The 16,723-nt window shown below is 38.7% G+C and overlaps 1 protein-coding gene across 1 annotated transcript; it reads right to left on the bottom strand.

The window, feature by feature from the left end:
* Window positions 1–289: 289 nt before the first annotated feature.
* Window positions 290–8,316, bottom strand: LOC116257051 (protein LIFEGUARD 3-like). Its single transcript, XM_031633666.2, has 4 exons — window positions 7,990–8,316; window positions 3,976–4,089; window positions 764–921; window positions 290–647 (listed from the first exon to the last, which is right to left on the bottom strand). Exons 1-4 carry the CDS (start codon window positions 8,237–8,239, stop codon window positions 441–443), a joined length of 729 nt encoding a protein of 242 aa, XP_031489526.1. The 5' UTR covers window positions 8,240–8,316; the 3' UTR covers window positions 290–440.
* Between the last annotated feature and the right edge of the window lie 8,407 nt (window positions 8,317–16,723).

Raw genomic sequence — 16,723 nt, 5'->3', positions numbered from 1 at the left:
AACCAAATGGATTAGTGCCCTTAGCTAAACTTTGATGGCTCTGGCCACTGCACACACATGCAACTGTTGGTCAGCAGCTCCCATCTCTCTCTCTCTCTCTCTCTCTCTCTCTCTCTCTCTCTCTCTCTCTCTCTCTCTCTGTCTTTTTTTTTTTTAAGTTTTGGTAGTATATTCTTGGCCCCCATCCAATGTTGGTGATGCTAGCTGGGCCAATGGGCAGACGTGACAGACTCCACATGCATAAAAGAAATTTTTCATCAAGCACCCACCGCCCCTTCCAATGGCCTCTCCATGCATTTCTTTTTTCAGGCCGCCACGCCATATATACATATATATGCCATTTGGCTGAAAGTTAAAATTTGATGCTAAAATAACCACAATGTTTCTTACAACTGCCCATCTTTCCAAAAGAAATAGAGGGTCAATGATATATAAGCCAACTATTCCCTATTGGACCCAAACAAACGAAGCAGGAGGAGGAACAGATTGATGATGTCCAGATATAATCTGCATGAAGCCCAGATGTACTCGTCATAGCTGTATCTCTTGATCAGGTCGTCCGTGTCATAGATTACATATCCACTGAAGATTATTATCCCGATAATGCTGTAGATCATCGAGGCGATTCCCGAGAAAGGGAAAAAAAGCTGACATATACGAAGAAAAGATGACAGGAGTTCAACAGTTACAACAAACTAATCGAAAGAACAAGAATACTTCATCAACTATTGGTCGATTGGAAAATCTCTACTTGGAGGCATACCTGGAGGAAGCCAAAGAATATAAGAGTCGTCAATGAGGAAAAGAGAAAAGGCCTGAGAAATTGGAAGTCATGGCCTCTCCTTGCTGCCCAATATGTGTAAAGAGTCAAGCTGAGAAAAAGGACAACGGTCACCGAAGCAGCTTCCAGGACGGCCCTACCTACTCCAACCAATAATCGAGTGCAACTTTGTCAGAAAAAGAGTTACTTAGCTAACAAAAGTAAGGTGTGATTTTTTTGTGGGGTAGGTGCCATGAAATTTTGAAAGAAAAGGGCGTATGGCTCAGATCAGAAACTTGCAGCTAAAAATTATATGTTGATCTGGGTAGGTACCTAAATTAGAAATCAAAGTTATGCGACTGAGGCTACAGATTCTCTTGTTATAAGTTGCATATCATCATCAATGCATGTAGAGGAGCCGAGTTTCAGTCTGTTAATTTCGTGGAAATTTGCATCCAAATGGTTTGTTTGGCCATAACAACCACTATTAGTGTCCCATGAATTTTTCCTAAGAATGATATTGTCATAGAACAGTGTGTTATAATAGTCAGTGAATCTGCTTCACTTTTCTGATATCTATTGGTAGGGGTGCACAACGAGTCGAGCTACTCGAGCTCGACTCATTTAAGCTCGACTCGTAAGCGAGTTCGAGCTGCTTCATTAGTTAAACGAGTCAAGCTCGAGTTTACGAGCCGACTCGTTTAACTAATCGAGTCGAGTTCGAGTTCACTCATGTGGACTCGTTAAAGCACGACTCGGCTCGTCATTAACATATCGGTTTTAAAAAAACCGGTTCGAGTCTTAATCGAGCTCACGTATTCGAGCCTCAGTCAAGCTCAACAAGTATGGATGACTGTAAACGAGCTTATCGAGCTTAATCGAGTCGAGCTCGAGCTCGATAAGTGACTATCGAGTCGAGTTCGAGGCAAGATAGTCGAGCTATATTCGAGTTTGAGGCAGGATAGTCGAGCTATATTCGAGCTCGAGCCGAGTCGAGCTCGTGTCTTACTTAGTCGAGCTGAGTTCGAGCTGACCGAGCTCGGGCTCGACTCGGCTCGTGTTCAGCCCTATCTATTGGTAAACCAAAGTTTCTCCTGGAAGAACACTCTAGGAACCCTGCTGGTTGACAGCTTTGGCAATATCACTCTTAATCATTTTCCGTTGTTTTAACGTACATTAGACCTAACTAAATAGTGGCATTGTCGATGTTTGAATCATAGTCACAAATAACGTTTCGGAGTTTTAAACGATGAAGTTTTTTTTAGTATAATACAGCGAGCTTGAAAAAAAAGGAAAAAAACAATAAATTTTAAAAAACTAAAAATAGAAAAAAAAATAAAATAAGTGAGAAACTAATAACCCAAACATCAAAAGATAAACAACAAATAAAAAACAAACAATGAAAACAATTGTTTGACATTAAAAAACTGAAAAAAATGAGTTAAAAATGTGTTTTTTCGTTTTAATGTTTTTTAAAAAAAAAATGTGTTTTTTTTTTAGTTTTAAACAGCTAGTTAATTTATCGCATTTTTTTCACGTTTTCTTCGAAAAACGTGTTTTTTTTTGTAACTATTTGAACTAGACCAGTCATTGAATTCACGAGGCAGCATGGTTAAGAAGAGGGGCACTTTCGTCATTTTTGAATGGGAAATTTTTCATTCCGATTTTGCCCTTATATTGGATCGTTCATTTTAACATTAAAGGCCTTTTGGTCGTCTCTAGCCTCGAACACATGGACCTGTACTAAGGGTCCTAACTACTCGATGTTTTTGTTTTTATTAAAAAGGTTATTTCCAGTTTTTCAATTTTGTCCATAGGAGAGAGAGAGGGAGGTGATCAATTTTTATGGTCGACCATCCATCCATTGGCATTTTAGTCACTCGGCCACCCTGATTAGGCCAGAGTGTTCGCTCCTGGTTGGAATTAAACACTACGATTCCCACGAAGTAATGACACTCACTTCTTTTTATAACTCAGAGTCTATCCTGCTTCCAAAGAAATATATGACATGTAAAATGTAAACCTCAGGAAAACATTCTTTTGTAGTCCACAATTTGCCTATAATTTAAGAACGCACTTGTTTTTGTGAATTTTATGAGGATTCGGTAGTGTCATGAAATTTGTCAAATGCTACAAACTGTAGCAATATTTCTCCCATCTTACTATTTACATTGGTCGTCTTGATCCTTTCTATTTCCTCGCTGCTGCTGAGGGTGGACATCAGGCTAGCTAGGTAACCGGTGGGTGGTAGGTACTGGGCTCATGGCTGATGGCTGGGTTTGGACTGGTTATTTGACCTTTGACTACCCAATAAAAAAACTCTCAAGGTTGGGCTGGTCCGACTGGACTGATACATATATTTAAGTCTCATCTTCCACTTTTTTATTTATCTCTCTCCTGATATATATATATATATATATATATGCTGACTGCCGGCTACCTTCAAAACAGTTTGTGGGTTGCAATGACGATTTAAAAACTCTGTGGCCGAGTGTTTCCTTAGAAATTCTTGATGCATCATCACCAAGAGTTTTTGAGGTATTAAAAAATGAAATATTAAAAGGTTTCAAATAAGAGTGCTATCAAACCGAATATCCAACATGCATAAAGTAGATAAGCTAAGGGGGCCGGGCATGGGCTGCTAGGAATGTCTTTGGAAGTGCTCGAGCCCAGCATTGCCAAGCCTCAAGCTGGCCCGATGCTGAGCCCTACTGCTAACTCGAAGGAGCAAAAAGAATAATGTCCCTCAACTTAAATCATGCTTAATTAGAACATGGTTTTAGTGGATGGAGAATACCCTCAACAAGCTCACGCCCCTTCCCTTTCCTCCTCCTCCTCCTCTTGATGATTAGAGGTGTTTGGAGATTTAGAAAGGGGAATGATACCCATCAATTAAACATCACACATTTACTGCTTACAATCCAAGGGTGTAGCGTTCATGAGTATTGAATTGATGACCGACCTTACACTTCTCTGCCATTCTGACCAACTATGCTAAGTTTCTCAAAGCAAGATTTAGGGTCGAAGGGGTCGACATTGAGGATTTTAGCTTGTTTTAACACTATAAAAACAACTTCGATTGATGCGGAAAAAAAAAAGTGTCTGTGAAAGAATAAGAATACGACTGAGGCAGACTTTAAACGGCGATGGAACGTCATGCAAGTAGAGGAAGCATGCAAAATATGTGGGCAGTCAGGAACAAAGAGTTGGCTTACCGTTGGTGAGGGCGCAGGCGAATCCGACGAGGAAGCTGATGGAGAGCGTGTATAGTCCCAGAAATACAAAATTGACCGGATGCATTTGCCGGAAGATGTACATGGGGATGAGAACTATCAGCACGAAAATAAAAAGAAAATTATAGTCTCAATCTCAACACTTGTGCCCGACTGAAGGTTCTGAGGCAGATTCTAAGAAAAATCGGATAAGCCCATATAATATTTAAAACTAGGAAACGCCCTTTGTTATAGGAAATGAGAAACACCAAGAAATAGAAGAATTCATATGAAGAAAAAGATGCTGAACAATGGACATATTCTACCCAAAATAGATTAATGGGACTAAAGTAATCAGTGGCGAAGCCACATATAGGCAGTCTTTAATTTTTACATTAAGATCGTTTAATATTTACGTAAGAGGTTTGTAAATGACTTAATTTCACTTATATTATTCAAAAAAAAAAAGAAAAACTAAAGTAAAGTGAAGCCACAACTAGTTCATCTTCCATGAATTGTTGCAATTTAGCATGTTGAATGAAAAGACATTAAGTAAACTCAAATCAATTTCGTTAATATTTCTTGATTTTAATAAACTAAACTATTTTTAGTAAAATGACAAACATAGCTTATATTTTAGCCTGTATGAACTATCAACAGCAATAAAATATATTGAAGAATGAAATAAAACGAGTCACCCTACTGGGTTGACTCGGTAAGGAGGCGAGCTGAGCTGAGTCACTTGCCTCACCAGATTGACTCGGTGAGTTTTTAAAGGATGATTAAGGGAATGTTGCACCTTTAGTCTAGTACTACAATCTCCATTAAAATAACACCCATAATATTCGAGCTGGATTTGCGCTCATTTACCCCACCCTACGGCCTTAGAGACCTCCACAATATAATCCCTATGACATAGACCATATTAGAAATTTATTGTGTTTCATTTTTGCAAAAGCATCCTTTTCTTTTTTTTGCCTTTAAGGGGCTTAGCATAGCTCGTCTCGAGTTAGGAGCTTGTATAAAAGCAGATCTCTAGTTAGATTAGATCTAGTTAGATTTCTGTGGGCGCTTCTGTGCCTTAAGATGGTAGGGTGTGACATCTAAGTTAAAGAGTTAACTGTTGCTATCGCCGACACCGATACAGCTCAGGACCCTAGAAGCAAGGGGGATGAGGGCAGCCTTCAAACATTTTTTTAGGTGGTGAGATTAATACCAATCGTTCACTCGAAAAAGCACCATTTTTTTAACCATTAAGTGCATAATCAATAATCAGTCTAATATAAAAGTGCAATGAGTAGTTATATCTAAATTATCGTCATCTAAATTATCGTCCGCTAAAAGACTTGAGAATGAGAAAACAGGAAGAAGACAAGAAGAAGATGAATATCTGATTTTCCACTATACGAAGAAAAAGGATACACAATGACACATAGCAGAGCTAAAAATTTTTTGTTGAGGGATACTCTAAATTTAAATTTCAAATATTAAGGAATACTCACATGTAAAAAATTAAAAATTAATGAAGTTTTTGCATGTAAGTAATGTAATTTTTTTTTGTTGGTGTGGGCAATTTCCCACACCAACAATAATGTAGCTCTGCCACTGCAAAATGATATACAAAACCGGCCAAGATCAAGATTCTCCTTTTCTAAAAGAATAGGAAGAAAATAAGGAAAGATAAAAATACAGTTAAACTAGAATGTACAGTTGCATAAGGTGTTGCCTAAATTAAGAGACAAGATCCGTTACACTTCGTAGTTAAAATGGAAAAGAAACATATGATAATAAATTATAATCTAAAATCAGTGTAGCAGCTAATATGTTTGGCCCCCCAAGTTATCTTAATATTAAAAAATAGTCCCTCTCACAGAGACAAAAGTGAAAACTGAGATAACATTAAAAAATAGTCCCTCTCACAAAGACAAGTGAAAACTGACAAAGATGTCTTTTTCATTAAAAGGGTGAGACGTCACTCTTATCGCAACGTGAGGTCAATGTTGAACACCCACAGCCTTTCAATCTCATCAAGCGCGTAATTTCATCCGCCCCTTTGCGGCCATTGCCCCTCACCATCTGCAAGTTGACAAAAGCTGGTCGTTGGGCTCGATCGTTGCCTTGACCTCACTTTTAGTTTTGTAGGATAAGAATTTTTTTTTCCAAAATTCCACTTTTAACTTCATAAGAAAAGGATCTTGCTGATCATTTTGAATCCATAGGACATCGTTCCTGTTAATTTTGTAATTTTTAATTAATGGAAGGATAAAGATGGGTCGATCCCCGAAAGGATGGTACGGAAAATCAACACCGCGGGAAGACGAGTTCAAACTCGAGCTCGAGTCAAGTTCCCTAACACAAGCTCGACTCGATTATACTAAGTCGAGCTCAAGCTCGATTCGATTATACTAAGTCGAGTCAAACTCGAGCTCGAGTCAAGTTTCCTAACCCAAGCTCGACTCGATTATACTAAGTCGAGCTCAAGCTCTACTCGCTTAACGAGTAACTCTGTTAGCCCATTGCAACTTCTGATCTCCAACTTAAAGATGAAACAAAAGCAAAAAAAATGAACTCAACTAAAAAGGACATCTGCAAAAAAATGACACATTTGCTCACGCATTGCCCTGGACCCATCTACTTCTCTATCTTGGCCTGCATTTCGCGGAGAGCACCCGTCCTCCTCTTCATTTGACCCAATTCCTAAATAAAAAAAATCCAATTTCTGAAGTGTTGTGAATCGGTGCCCAAGAGTCCCAAATGAAAGAAACCCTAGCTCTAACCTTGAAAAATGAAGTCTGACCGTCTTCAGCTCCGACCATATCGGCATAAATCTCGCCCTCCTCTTGCACGCCGTCCTCTATGCAGACCTCATTTTGCCCCGACCTGCCTCTCCTTCAGCCTTCTGAAGAGAGAGAGAGAGAGAGAGCGCGCGAGAGAGAAGTTGGGGAGGGGAGCCGCAGGCGTGTTTGAGGAGGAAAGGCGTGGGTGAACCGTGAACGACGAGTGTAAGGTGAGAGAGAAAGGAGAGGGAAATTGATGAGAATGAGTAATTATGAAAATGTAATAATGAAAGTAAATGGCTAGGTGGTTGCGTGGGGGTGAAGGGAGGGAAAAGAAAAAGATGAAAAGAACGAAAAATGGTGGGAAAATTAAAAACTTAAAACAAAATTAAAGTGGGCTTGCGCGGGTTAAGGGAGAAAATAATGAAGTAAAACTAAAAACCCAACCCGGGTGAACCGGTTTGAATAAACCGGTTTGAATAAATTACTGTATCGGCTTTTAACATTTAATGAGTTTATAATGAGTCGAGTCGAATATAAACGAGTTTGAGTTCTTAAAACTCGAACTCAACTCGTTTATTGTTTCGAGTATCATTCTAAGCTTGAATTCGACTCGTTTATAAACGAGTCGAACTGAGTCGACAATTTTCGAGGGAGTTCCAGTCGAGCTTGATTGGTTGTGCACCCCTAAAGATAGGCTTCTGCGTCACAACCGATAATCATGGATGCATGACGTAGTTCACTTTACACCAAAAAAAAACCACAAAATATAAAAAATTTTAAAGAAGCACAAAAATATTCCGAGAAAAATGAAACAGTTGCCACCAAATATTTTCTAGAAAAACAAAATATGTTATGCCATCAAGGCACACTCTCATAGAGCTCGTGTGGTTATAACATAAACATATAACTGTTTTATGAATATGACTTAGAGAAGACCTTATGCTATGGAACAATGACAACGTCAAGACAGGAAAAAATCATTCAAGTTTCACTTTTATAACCTGCTTTGAAATACAGATAACATATAACCTAATCTCATGCCATTTGGCAAACGAAGAAGCAAAGAGGTAATCGGGATTAGGCATCTAACGCACCAAAAATTCGAAGGAATTTAAATCACAAAAAGCAGGAAAAAAAAAAGAGTAAAAATGCCTTCAAGGTCTACTAATAAAGGGAAGGAAATTAAGATCGGGGAATAGTGAAGAGAGAATCGGAAGGAAATGGCAGTTGTGCTCACTGGCGAACGGCATAACGAGGCTGGCGTTGAAGAGAAACCGTCCGAGATTCGTCGAGACTAAGAAGTCGGCGGTCGGGTGAAGGGCGACGACAACGGCGCAGACGGCGACCGTGAGGAGGAGCTGCACGGTGAGGATGGCGTAGATCTTCCGGATGAACGCCCAACGCAGCTCGGGGTTCTCCGTCATCATCGGGTAGAGCGACGCCGCCGCTCCTTCCTCCACGTCGCCGTCCTTCAGATAGGTGCTCATCTCCGGCAGGCAGCGATTGCAGAGCGATCGATCGCAAACAACTCGCTGTTCAGAGAAAGGGAGAGCGGGGAGGAGTTAGGGAGGCGGTGGAGACGAGGAAGGATCCATACAAATAGCGACGGACGCTAGAGGGAGGACGGCCGCAAAGGATAATTTGGCTTTTAGTCCAATCTGTTTGCTATAATTTCGTACACGGGAATAACATACCTAGATTTTGGATAACTGCCACATTTACATTTTTTTTTACAAGCTACTCGGACTGAGCCCACCACAAACTTTTACCTTGGATGAATAGCGAGGTCAGATTGACCAAAATGGCATCAGTTTCATTTTTATGTTAATATAATTATAGCCTGGAGAGGAGGGTATGATATTTGGCAGTAAAATAATGGGTTTATGTCATTTGAAATTTTATAAGAAACAAAATTCTATGGGGAAAATAAAATTTTTAAAAAATATTGTTATTATTTGAAGTACTGCTAATAAAATTTCAACTTAAATGCACTTACATACGACAACGTATCCGATCAAGTAAACTAACACACATTTCAAATGAGTAAATGATCCTTTTTTTTTTTTTTTTAATTTTGTGAAGTTTGTAAATCAATGACCTTTTCAATATTTTTCTGTTAACTTGCTTAAATTTGCAAAAATCACAGATTATACACGAAGTTTCATAATTGAATCCAAATCCGATTCCCATATCCAACCGAGATCCATTAAAGATGCAAATGCCCTTTACATGTAATTCGCTTTGCCAGCCATATGAAGAAAGGTTCAAGGAATCGTAAGGGTTGAAACTTCTTACCAGCCGCCCAAGGGAAAGTTGACGACGGAAGGTTGGACTTCCAACATCTACGGCCGACCCTACTCGGAACAACTTTCCTTCATAAATGATAATGGACTACTCTTCCAGTTATTATTGGGGGGCCGCCCAAATGGACTTGCATTCCCAGGTTTTGGCTTTTGACAAATTATACGTCTAATAACGCGAACATTCAAGAACGTATGACAAATTTCTTTATGGGAACGCCAACCAGAGAACTAGATTAGGAATAACAAAGGCCACAAATAATTAGTTGCTGGCGGCAAGTTTGAGAAAATGCAACAATAGAGTTTTTAGAGACATTTCCAGCTTCTTCCACTAAGACAGCCTGGACCCTGCGCCCGCTGCCGGGGCGGCTGCCTGACTATCAAAGTCTCTAACCTAAGCATGGCCCAGGCCAGCTCGATGATAACAGAACTAAAACGATTTTTTTTTTAAATCATGAAAAATGTATATTTAAATTTATAGTTTCTTATATACAATATAATGAAAATTAAACAAAGGTTACGAGTTGGAGCCAACCCACAAAATTACTGGGCCTGTTAGATGGTTGATTTTGCCAGCCAGGACCTAGGCCCATTTTTTCGGGTACTCCGCCTTGTGATTTTTCACCCTTTCTCCTTTTCTTTTCTATTCTGAAGTTTGAACATCAAGTATTTTATCTTATGAAAGTAATTGTGAAAGTTCTGAGGAGTTTGTCGTGATCATGATATTACTCGTCATAATATAATAGACATTTTTTATGATCAAGAATGGACAATTGAGGAGCTTTCTATATGTGCTCGAGCATCAGAGCAGGTTGTACGTGTGGCTTGTTCTATATAAGTCGGCTTGGTTGCTCATTCAAACACGGTTTACTTGCATAAACAAGAAGGGGAAGACAACACCTTTTAGTCTTAATCTTAAAGACGAAAAGATTAATGGAATGTTCGAAAAACTACTTACTGCGCTGGATTCTTGCAGGTTTCAAATCTGGAACGAGCGGCGGAATCTCTCAGCGGGTGGCGATTTCTCCAACTAAATCTGAACCGTTTGCAACTCCAATTATGATTGCAAAATGTTCAGGATACAATTGCTAAAGCGAAGAGCAAAAGTAGGGAAAATATTATACTCGAGTGGTTTGATACAAAGGGCGATTCCAAGGCAAACTGCTGGGAGTATGGCTCCCTGCCATTTATTGATAAACAAAATACAAGGTACAAAAAGTAAGAAAAGGGAATCCCTGCAACCACTTACAACTGAGGGAAAGAATCCCAATCTCTAACAGCATTTACAGGAACAAAACATTAAGTAAATTGAGCACTTGTGCTGCCAGGTTTGCTTTAAGAACACCAACAAAAAGCTGACGTTGACAACCCAAAAGATTTCCAAAACCTCTTCCCTATACTCTCTTAGCTGCTCTCTTAAGTGCAAGTGATGCTTGTGCTTGCAGTAAGATTCATTCATTGCCATTTTAAGACTCTAATTTTGAATCTTCCACTCTTCTTGAGTTAATTTGTACTGACATTTTGGGGACCTGCACCAACTAAAAGTCTTACGCCATAATTATTGATCATTTTTCCAAATTTATTTGGATCTACTTGCTTGCACACAAGCTCGGAAGTTGCTTGGGATTATGTAAATTATTTAAATACAATGTTGAAAAATATTGAACCACAAGTTGAATCCACGTCCTCCACCCAAGATACTGAACCACAACTTGGATCCAGTTCTTTAACTCCACAAGTTAGACCCAGTCTATTACCTAGTGAACCTCAACCAATGCAAGAACAGCCAATGTCTCACCCCTCTGGCCCAACCCATCACATGATTACACGGTCGCAAGATGGGACTTGTGTTCCAAAGGTGTACTCTCATTCTTATATTCCATTCGTCAAGCCTCATCAGCCACTCATTCACTTGCTAAACCTAAGACATTCAACCAAGCCATTAAACATGACCATTGGAAGCAATCCACGGACAAGGAAATTACTGTTCCCAATGACAGTATAACTTGGACTTTTGTACCGCCTCATCCCAACACACCCATTATCGGTTGCAAGTGGGTTTACAAAGTAAAGCTTAAAGCAGATGGGTCCCTCAATGCATGTCTTGTGGCTAAGGGTATGACCAAACTGAAGAGATGGACTTCTTTGATACGTCTAGTCTAGTTATTAAGCTAGCAACCATTCACACGGTCTGATGGACATTAATAATGCTTTTTTACATAGGTGTCCAGTCAAAAAAGTTCATATGTCACAACCTCCTGGCTATAAAGATTCTCGACATCCTTCATATGTGTTTCAACTCAATAAAGCTCTTTGTGGGCTCAAGTAAGCTCCTCGAGCATGATATCAAGAACGAAGCTCAGCCCTTGCTTAAATGCAGTTCAAGGTGGCCTCAACTGATACTTCTCTCTTCATCTTCCACCAAGGAGACATTACGGTATGCATATGGTTCATGTCCATGATATTTTGGTGACCGGATCATCTCCTACATATATTGAAAATCTCATCTCTAAGCTGAGCAAACGCTTCTCTCTTAAAGATCTTTGGTCCATTGCATTTCTTTCTTGGAGTACGTTCAAGCTGTTTGGACAACAGAGATGACGTATTTTTATCTAAACAAAAATATGCTCTTGACCTTTTACAACGCACGCACCAATGTGATTGGAGCCAAGCCTGTCATCACCCTCATGACTGCCAGCAAAGAACTGACGATCCATTTCAAGACGCTGCTTTATATCAACTAAGAGTGGGCACTCTTCAATACCTCTCCATGACGCACGTTCGCTGTCAACAAATTATGCCAATTTATGCAATGTCCTACAGAACATTGGACCGCAGTTAAGAAAATCCTTCAGGATATCAAAACTACTTTGTCTTATAGTCTTATTCTCAGATCGAGTTTAGATTGGACATTCAATGCTTATCCGGATGCCAATTGGGCCAGATGTCTAGATGACCGATGATCTACTGGAGCTTATGCCATATTTTTTTGAACCCAATTTACTTTCTTGAAGTTCAAAGAAGCAACCCACTATTGCCCGCTCGTCCATAGAGGCAGAGTATCGATCAGTTGCCAACACTGCTGCAGAAGTCCTTTGGTTACAATATCTCCACAAATATCTTGGAATATCTTCACGTCAACCACCCATCATCTAGTGTGACAACATCAGTGGAAGTTATATGTCTGCAAATCCAGTTCTCCACCACAAGAGCAAACATGTAGAAATTAATGTCCATTTTGTTTGACATCATACAGAAATTGATGTCCACCGTGATGCACAAATAAGGTTACAAACATATTCCCACAAAAAGAATGTGACTTTAATGTTATATAACCCCTCATCGTCATGAAATATAGATTTCTACTCTTCCACATCCATGAAATAACCTTTGGAAAGCACCGTTTCCAGTATTTCGTCAGCCATTTAGTCTTGAAAGGTTTAGTTCTCCTCCAGTCCGACATAGCTAAGAAGGAGGAAAACTCCAAAATTGAAATTTCCATTTTCAAACTCACAAACTTCCAAACATAATTGGCGTACTTGCATGAGAGAAAAAAGTAAGAGTTAGATTCATTGGCTTCTTTACAGAGTGACTGGGCAACGATTCGCTAATTGTGATTAATTGGATTCCCATCATTTCCATTTTATAGAGAGTGAAAAGCTTTTGCTTCAATGCCAAATAGTAACCCAAATAGCTGTAAGAATGGCTCTCCTCTTCCAAATGATGCTAAAGTCTCATTTCCCTACTGTCTATCTAGAATTTGTCTATAGATCTCCATCCTCTTCATATCAACAACCTCTTTGTCACCCCATAATAGTTGATCAGAACAAGGTTGTGATTGGTTGCTCCTAATCACTTGCTTGATCCAAGGAGATTATAAATTTGTCAAAAGATAAGCTGAATGTAATCTTATAATCTGTTGTCTCGCGCAATGTATAAATTTTCTATGAATATTACAATCAATTCCATTTGTCAAATATTGGCTAATTCCTCAACTCCAATTGTCTATCCAAAACATAATTGAGGAGCGCTCATCATGTTTTCAGCTAAGCAAATAACTTATATCATTCCAACCCCAAATGATGCTTTTCCAAGCACAAGAATGTTCAGTCTTTGCCTTGAAGGTCCACAAAGTCTTTTTGCTTAAGTACTTGTGCATTGAGAATGGTGCCCATACACTAGAATACAAACAAACTCTAAAAGCAACAAATATTTGATAAGCCTTGTTAAGTGTATGCAACTGAATAAGGCCGACTCCTCCTTTTCATTGAGGTCCAAAGAGTGCCCTAGCCAACTAAATGAATCTTTCAACTGCCATCTTCATCGCCCCAAAAGAAACGACTACATTCCTTTTCCTATTTTGTAATTACCTCCCTTGGTAATAAAAAAAACCTCATGTAATAAGAAATAAGTTGTGTTATCACATGTCGTACCAAGCAGATTCTGCACACCATTGATAGAAGATGCCCTTTCCACCATGCCAACCGTTACTCATTTTATTAATGCGATCTGCGCAATGTTCAGTTTTGAGCCTGTCCATAAACACAGGAAGTCCGACATAAAGTATAGGCAGATTAGCTTTAGACCACCCCATATAATGAATAAATCATTAAGTTCTTGATCATTCATATGAAATAAATGGAATAATATAAGATTGAGTAGGGTTAATTCGGAGACCTGCTTTGTCTTCAAGCTCCTAAAATATATTTTTCATGCATTGAAGATATTTTTTTTTTTATCCCTCTGCATAAAAGCATAATATCATTGGCATAAAAAATCTCTCACGACAAATACTTACCACTTGGAATTGGTGGTATAATAATATTTTTTTCCATTCATCTTCCATCTTAGTCTCTTAGAGAGGATTTCCATACCTAAGGAGAAGAGCAGAAGAGACATAGGACCACCTTGAGGAAGGCCTCCATGGTTATTGAAATATTTTCCCTCTCTGCCATTAACTATGACAGCAAATGAAACTGATGATATACAAGCCAAAATTTTCATAATCCAGTCTTGACAAAATCCAAAATACAGGAGCGCCTTCTTCTAGAATAACCATCTGATTTTATTGTAAGTGTTAACAATATCAAGCTTAAGTAAAAGAGATTTATTGGTTGAAACTATTTAGTATGAATGTCCTATGTTCATGAGCAACCAATCTTTGCACAATCCATTTTATTTTATTGACCATAATTTTCACCAGAATCTTGTATACAGTATTGCATAACGCTATTAGTATGTAATCTTTAATATTAACTGCCCCATCAAATTTAGGAATAATAATAATATGGGAATAATTAATATTTTTTACAAGCTTACCCGACTTGATAAAATCTTTGAACGCTGCAATCACATCCTCTTGAACTATGCTCCAATAGGTTTTTAAAAAATTCTACAGTGAAGCCATCTGGACTAAGGGCCTTGTTATTGGGCAGGCTAAATATAGTTTTCTTAGTTTCTTGAAATTCATATTTTTTTCAAGAGACACAGGATTGAGTAAAGACTGATTTTTATTTCCATTTATCCTCGGTTTTCCACCAAAGAGTCCATAAGAAAATCATTATTATGTATTGGTGTCATCGTTGAAAAAATCAATGAAAAACTGTGTACAAAACTGCCAGGTTGTTGAGCTAGGATCCCTTCAACTGCCAAACCTGTAATTCTCCTTCTCAACGTTCTATTCTTTGCACATGCTTGAAAGAACCATGTGTTTCGATTGGCTTTTGAATGCTGTATGTATAAAAGGTTGACTGCACGTTCAATTTTCCCGCACTCCTTTGCTGGGGCGCAGTCACGTTTGAACTTTGAACTGCAATTATTGCAACAAGCCCGACCGTCGTGTCTATTGGACTTCACGATGCGGTGGCGCCGCCATATTTTCTATCAAGGATTTTTTGCAAGTTTAGTTCTTCGTATACAAGTGGATCACGAAAAACTGTTGCTTAGCCGCTCTTATCTCTCTCTAAAATGTATGAAACAGTAGATGAAGATTGTTGTCTTAACCACCAGAGCCAGTTAGCTGAATTAAAGTTTATAAATTTTGACTATGACCAAAATATCATTTTTTTTTAATTTTTATATAAAATAAGTGAAATTTTTCAAAGTTGTTTTATAAAAAATGTGAAATCTTTTATCATCAAAATGTTATGTTTTTGGGAGCAATTCATTTATGCTTATTATAGAAGCACTATTAAAGTTCAAAAAATGATCAACTGAAAATATGTTTTGCATCAACCTATTCTTAAGGTTATATGCAAAAAAAAACCGTAAACATCACATTAAAAATTTGCCTTTTGCCTTCAACCTAATGGTTTGGTTTCTATCAATAATAATAATAATAATAATAATAAACTTAAATCGTGACTCATATCCCTCTACCATCAACCAAGGCCCAAATCAACGTACTTCCATACAACCATACTCCAAAAACGACACATTTAGTCCACTGGAGACCTCATCCCAACATCACGACCCCATCACGTTATTGACTCCTCCTTCACCATCGACTAATCCTATTAGCTCACTTCCTCCCTCCACCACCGATCATTCATCTCCTCCATCTAACGACCCCCTACCTCCCATCCCATCCATTTCAGCACCCTCACACACATCCCATGATCACCAGGTCGATGACACCGGTCACCTAAAACCTAAAATTTTTGTCACCATCAAGCCATCGACCACAATCAACACCCAAGAACCAGTCAGTTATAAAGAAGCCTCTCAATATGCAGAATGGCGTACAACAATGGATACCGAATTTCATGCTTTGCAGCAAAATCAAACATGGGAACTAGTACTACGACAAGATCATTTTCATGTTATTGGATCCAAATGAGTTTACAAACATAAATACCATCCTGACGGCACTATTGTAGACATAAAGCTCGGCTTGTGGCTAAAGGTTATCTTCAAGAAGCTGGAGTTGATTTTAATGAGACCTTTAGTCTGGTTATTAAACCCACATCAATGTGCATGCTTCTCTTCTTGGCCGCTCAGTTCAAATGGGACATCCGTCAATTAGATTTTGATAATGCCTTCTTAAATGACTTTCTAAACGAAGAAGTTTATATGTTGCAGCCTCAAGGTTATGAAGACCCCAACCACCCCAATTATGTGTGTCATCTTGTGAAGGCATTATATGGTCTCAAACAGGCACCACGCGCCTGGTACATGCGCCTTAGTAATTTTATTCAACATATGGATTTTTAGATCTCCACCTCGGATCCATCACTCTTCATTTCTCAAGGATGCAAAGCCTTCGTTCTTGTCTATGTCGGCGATATATTAGTCACAGGCCCATCCAACGAGGTATATTAAAGATGATTCATGAACTCAAACAACATTTCACTATCAAAGATATGGGTCGACTGTCATATTTTTTAGGTATTGAGGTCATCTATCAAAATGACTACATTTATCTCAGTCAAATGAATTATCTACTCAACATACTTAGACGAACCCATGTGAAAAATGCAAAGGCATCGTCTACACCCATGAGCACCTCACTCAAACTTCCTAAGGAGCACCTAAGGTATTGATATGCATGTTCTACCAGGCCGGATCTTTACTTCTCAATCAATAAAGTCTACCAATGCATGCATCAGCCCACCAAAGATCACTGGAAAGCAGTCAAAAAAATTCTGCGATATGTTTGATAAACACTCAACT

The sequence above is a fragment of the Nymphaea colorata genome, chromosome 7 (genome assembly GCF_008831285.2).
Source record: "Nymphaea colorata isolate Beijing-Zhang1983 chromosome 7, ASM883128v2, whole genome shotgun sequence".
Classification (NCBI taxonomy): domain Eukaryota; kingdom Viridiplantae; phylum Streptophyta; class Magnoliopsida; order Nymphaeales; family Nymphaeaceae; genus Nymphaea; species Nymphaea colorata.
The sequence above is the reverse complement of the archived record's forward strand: the minus strand, read 5'-3'. Positions and strand labels throughout refer to the sequence as shown.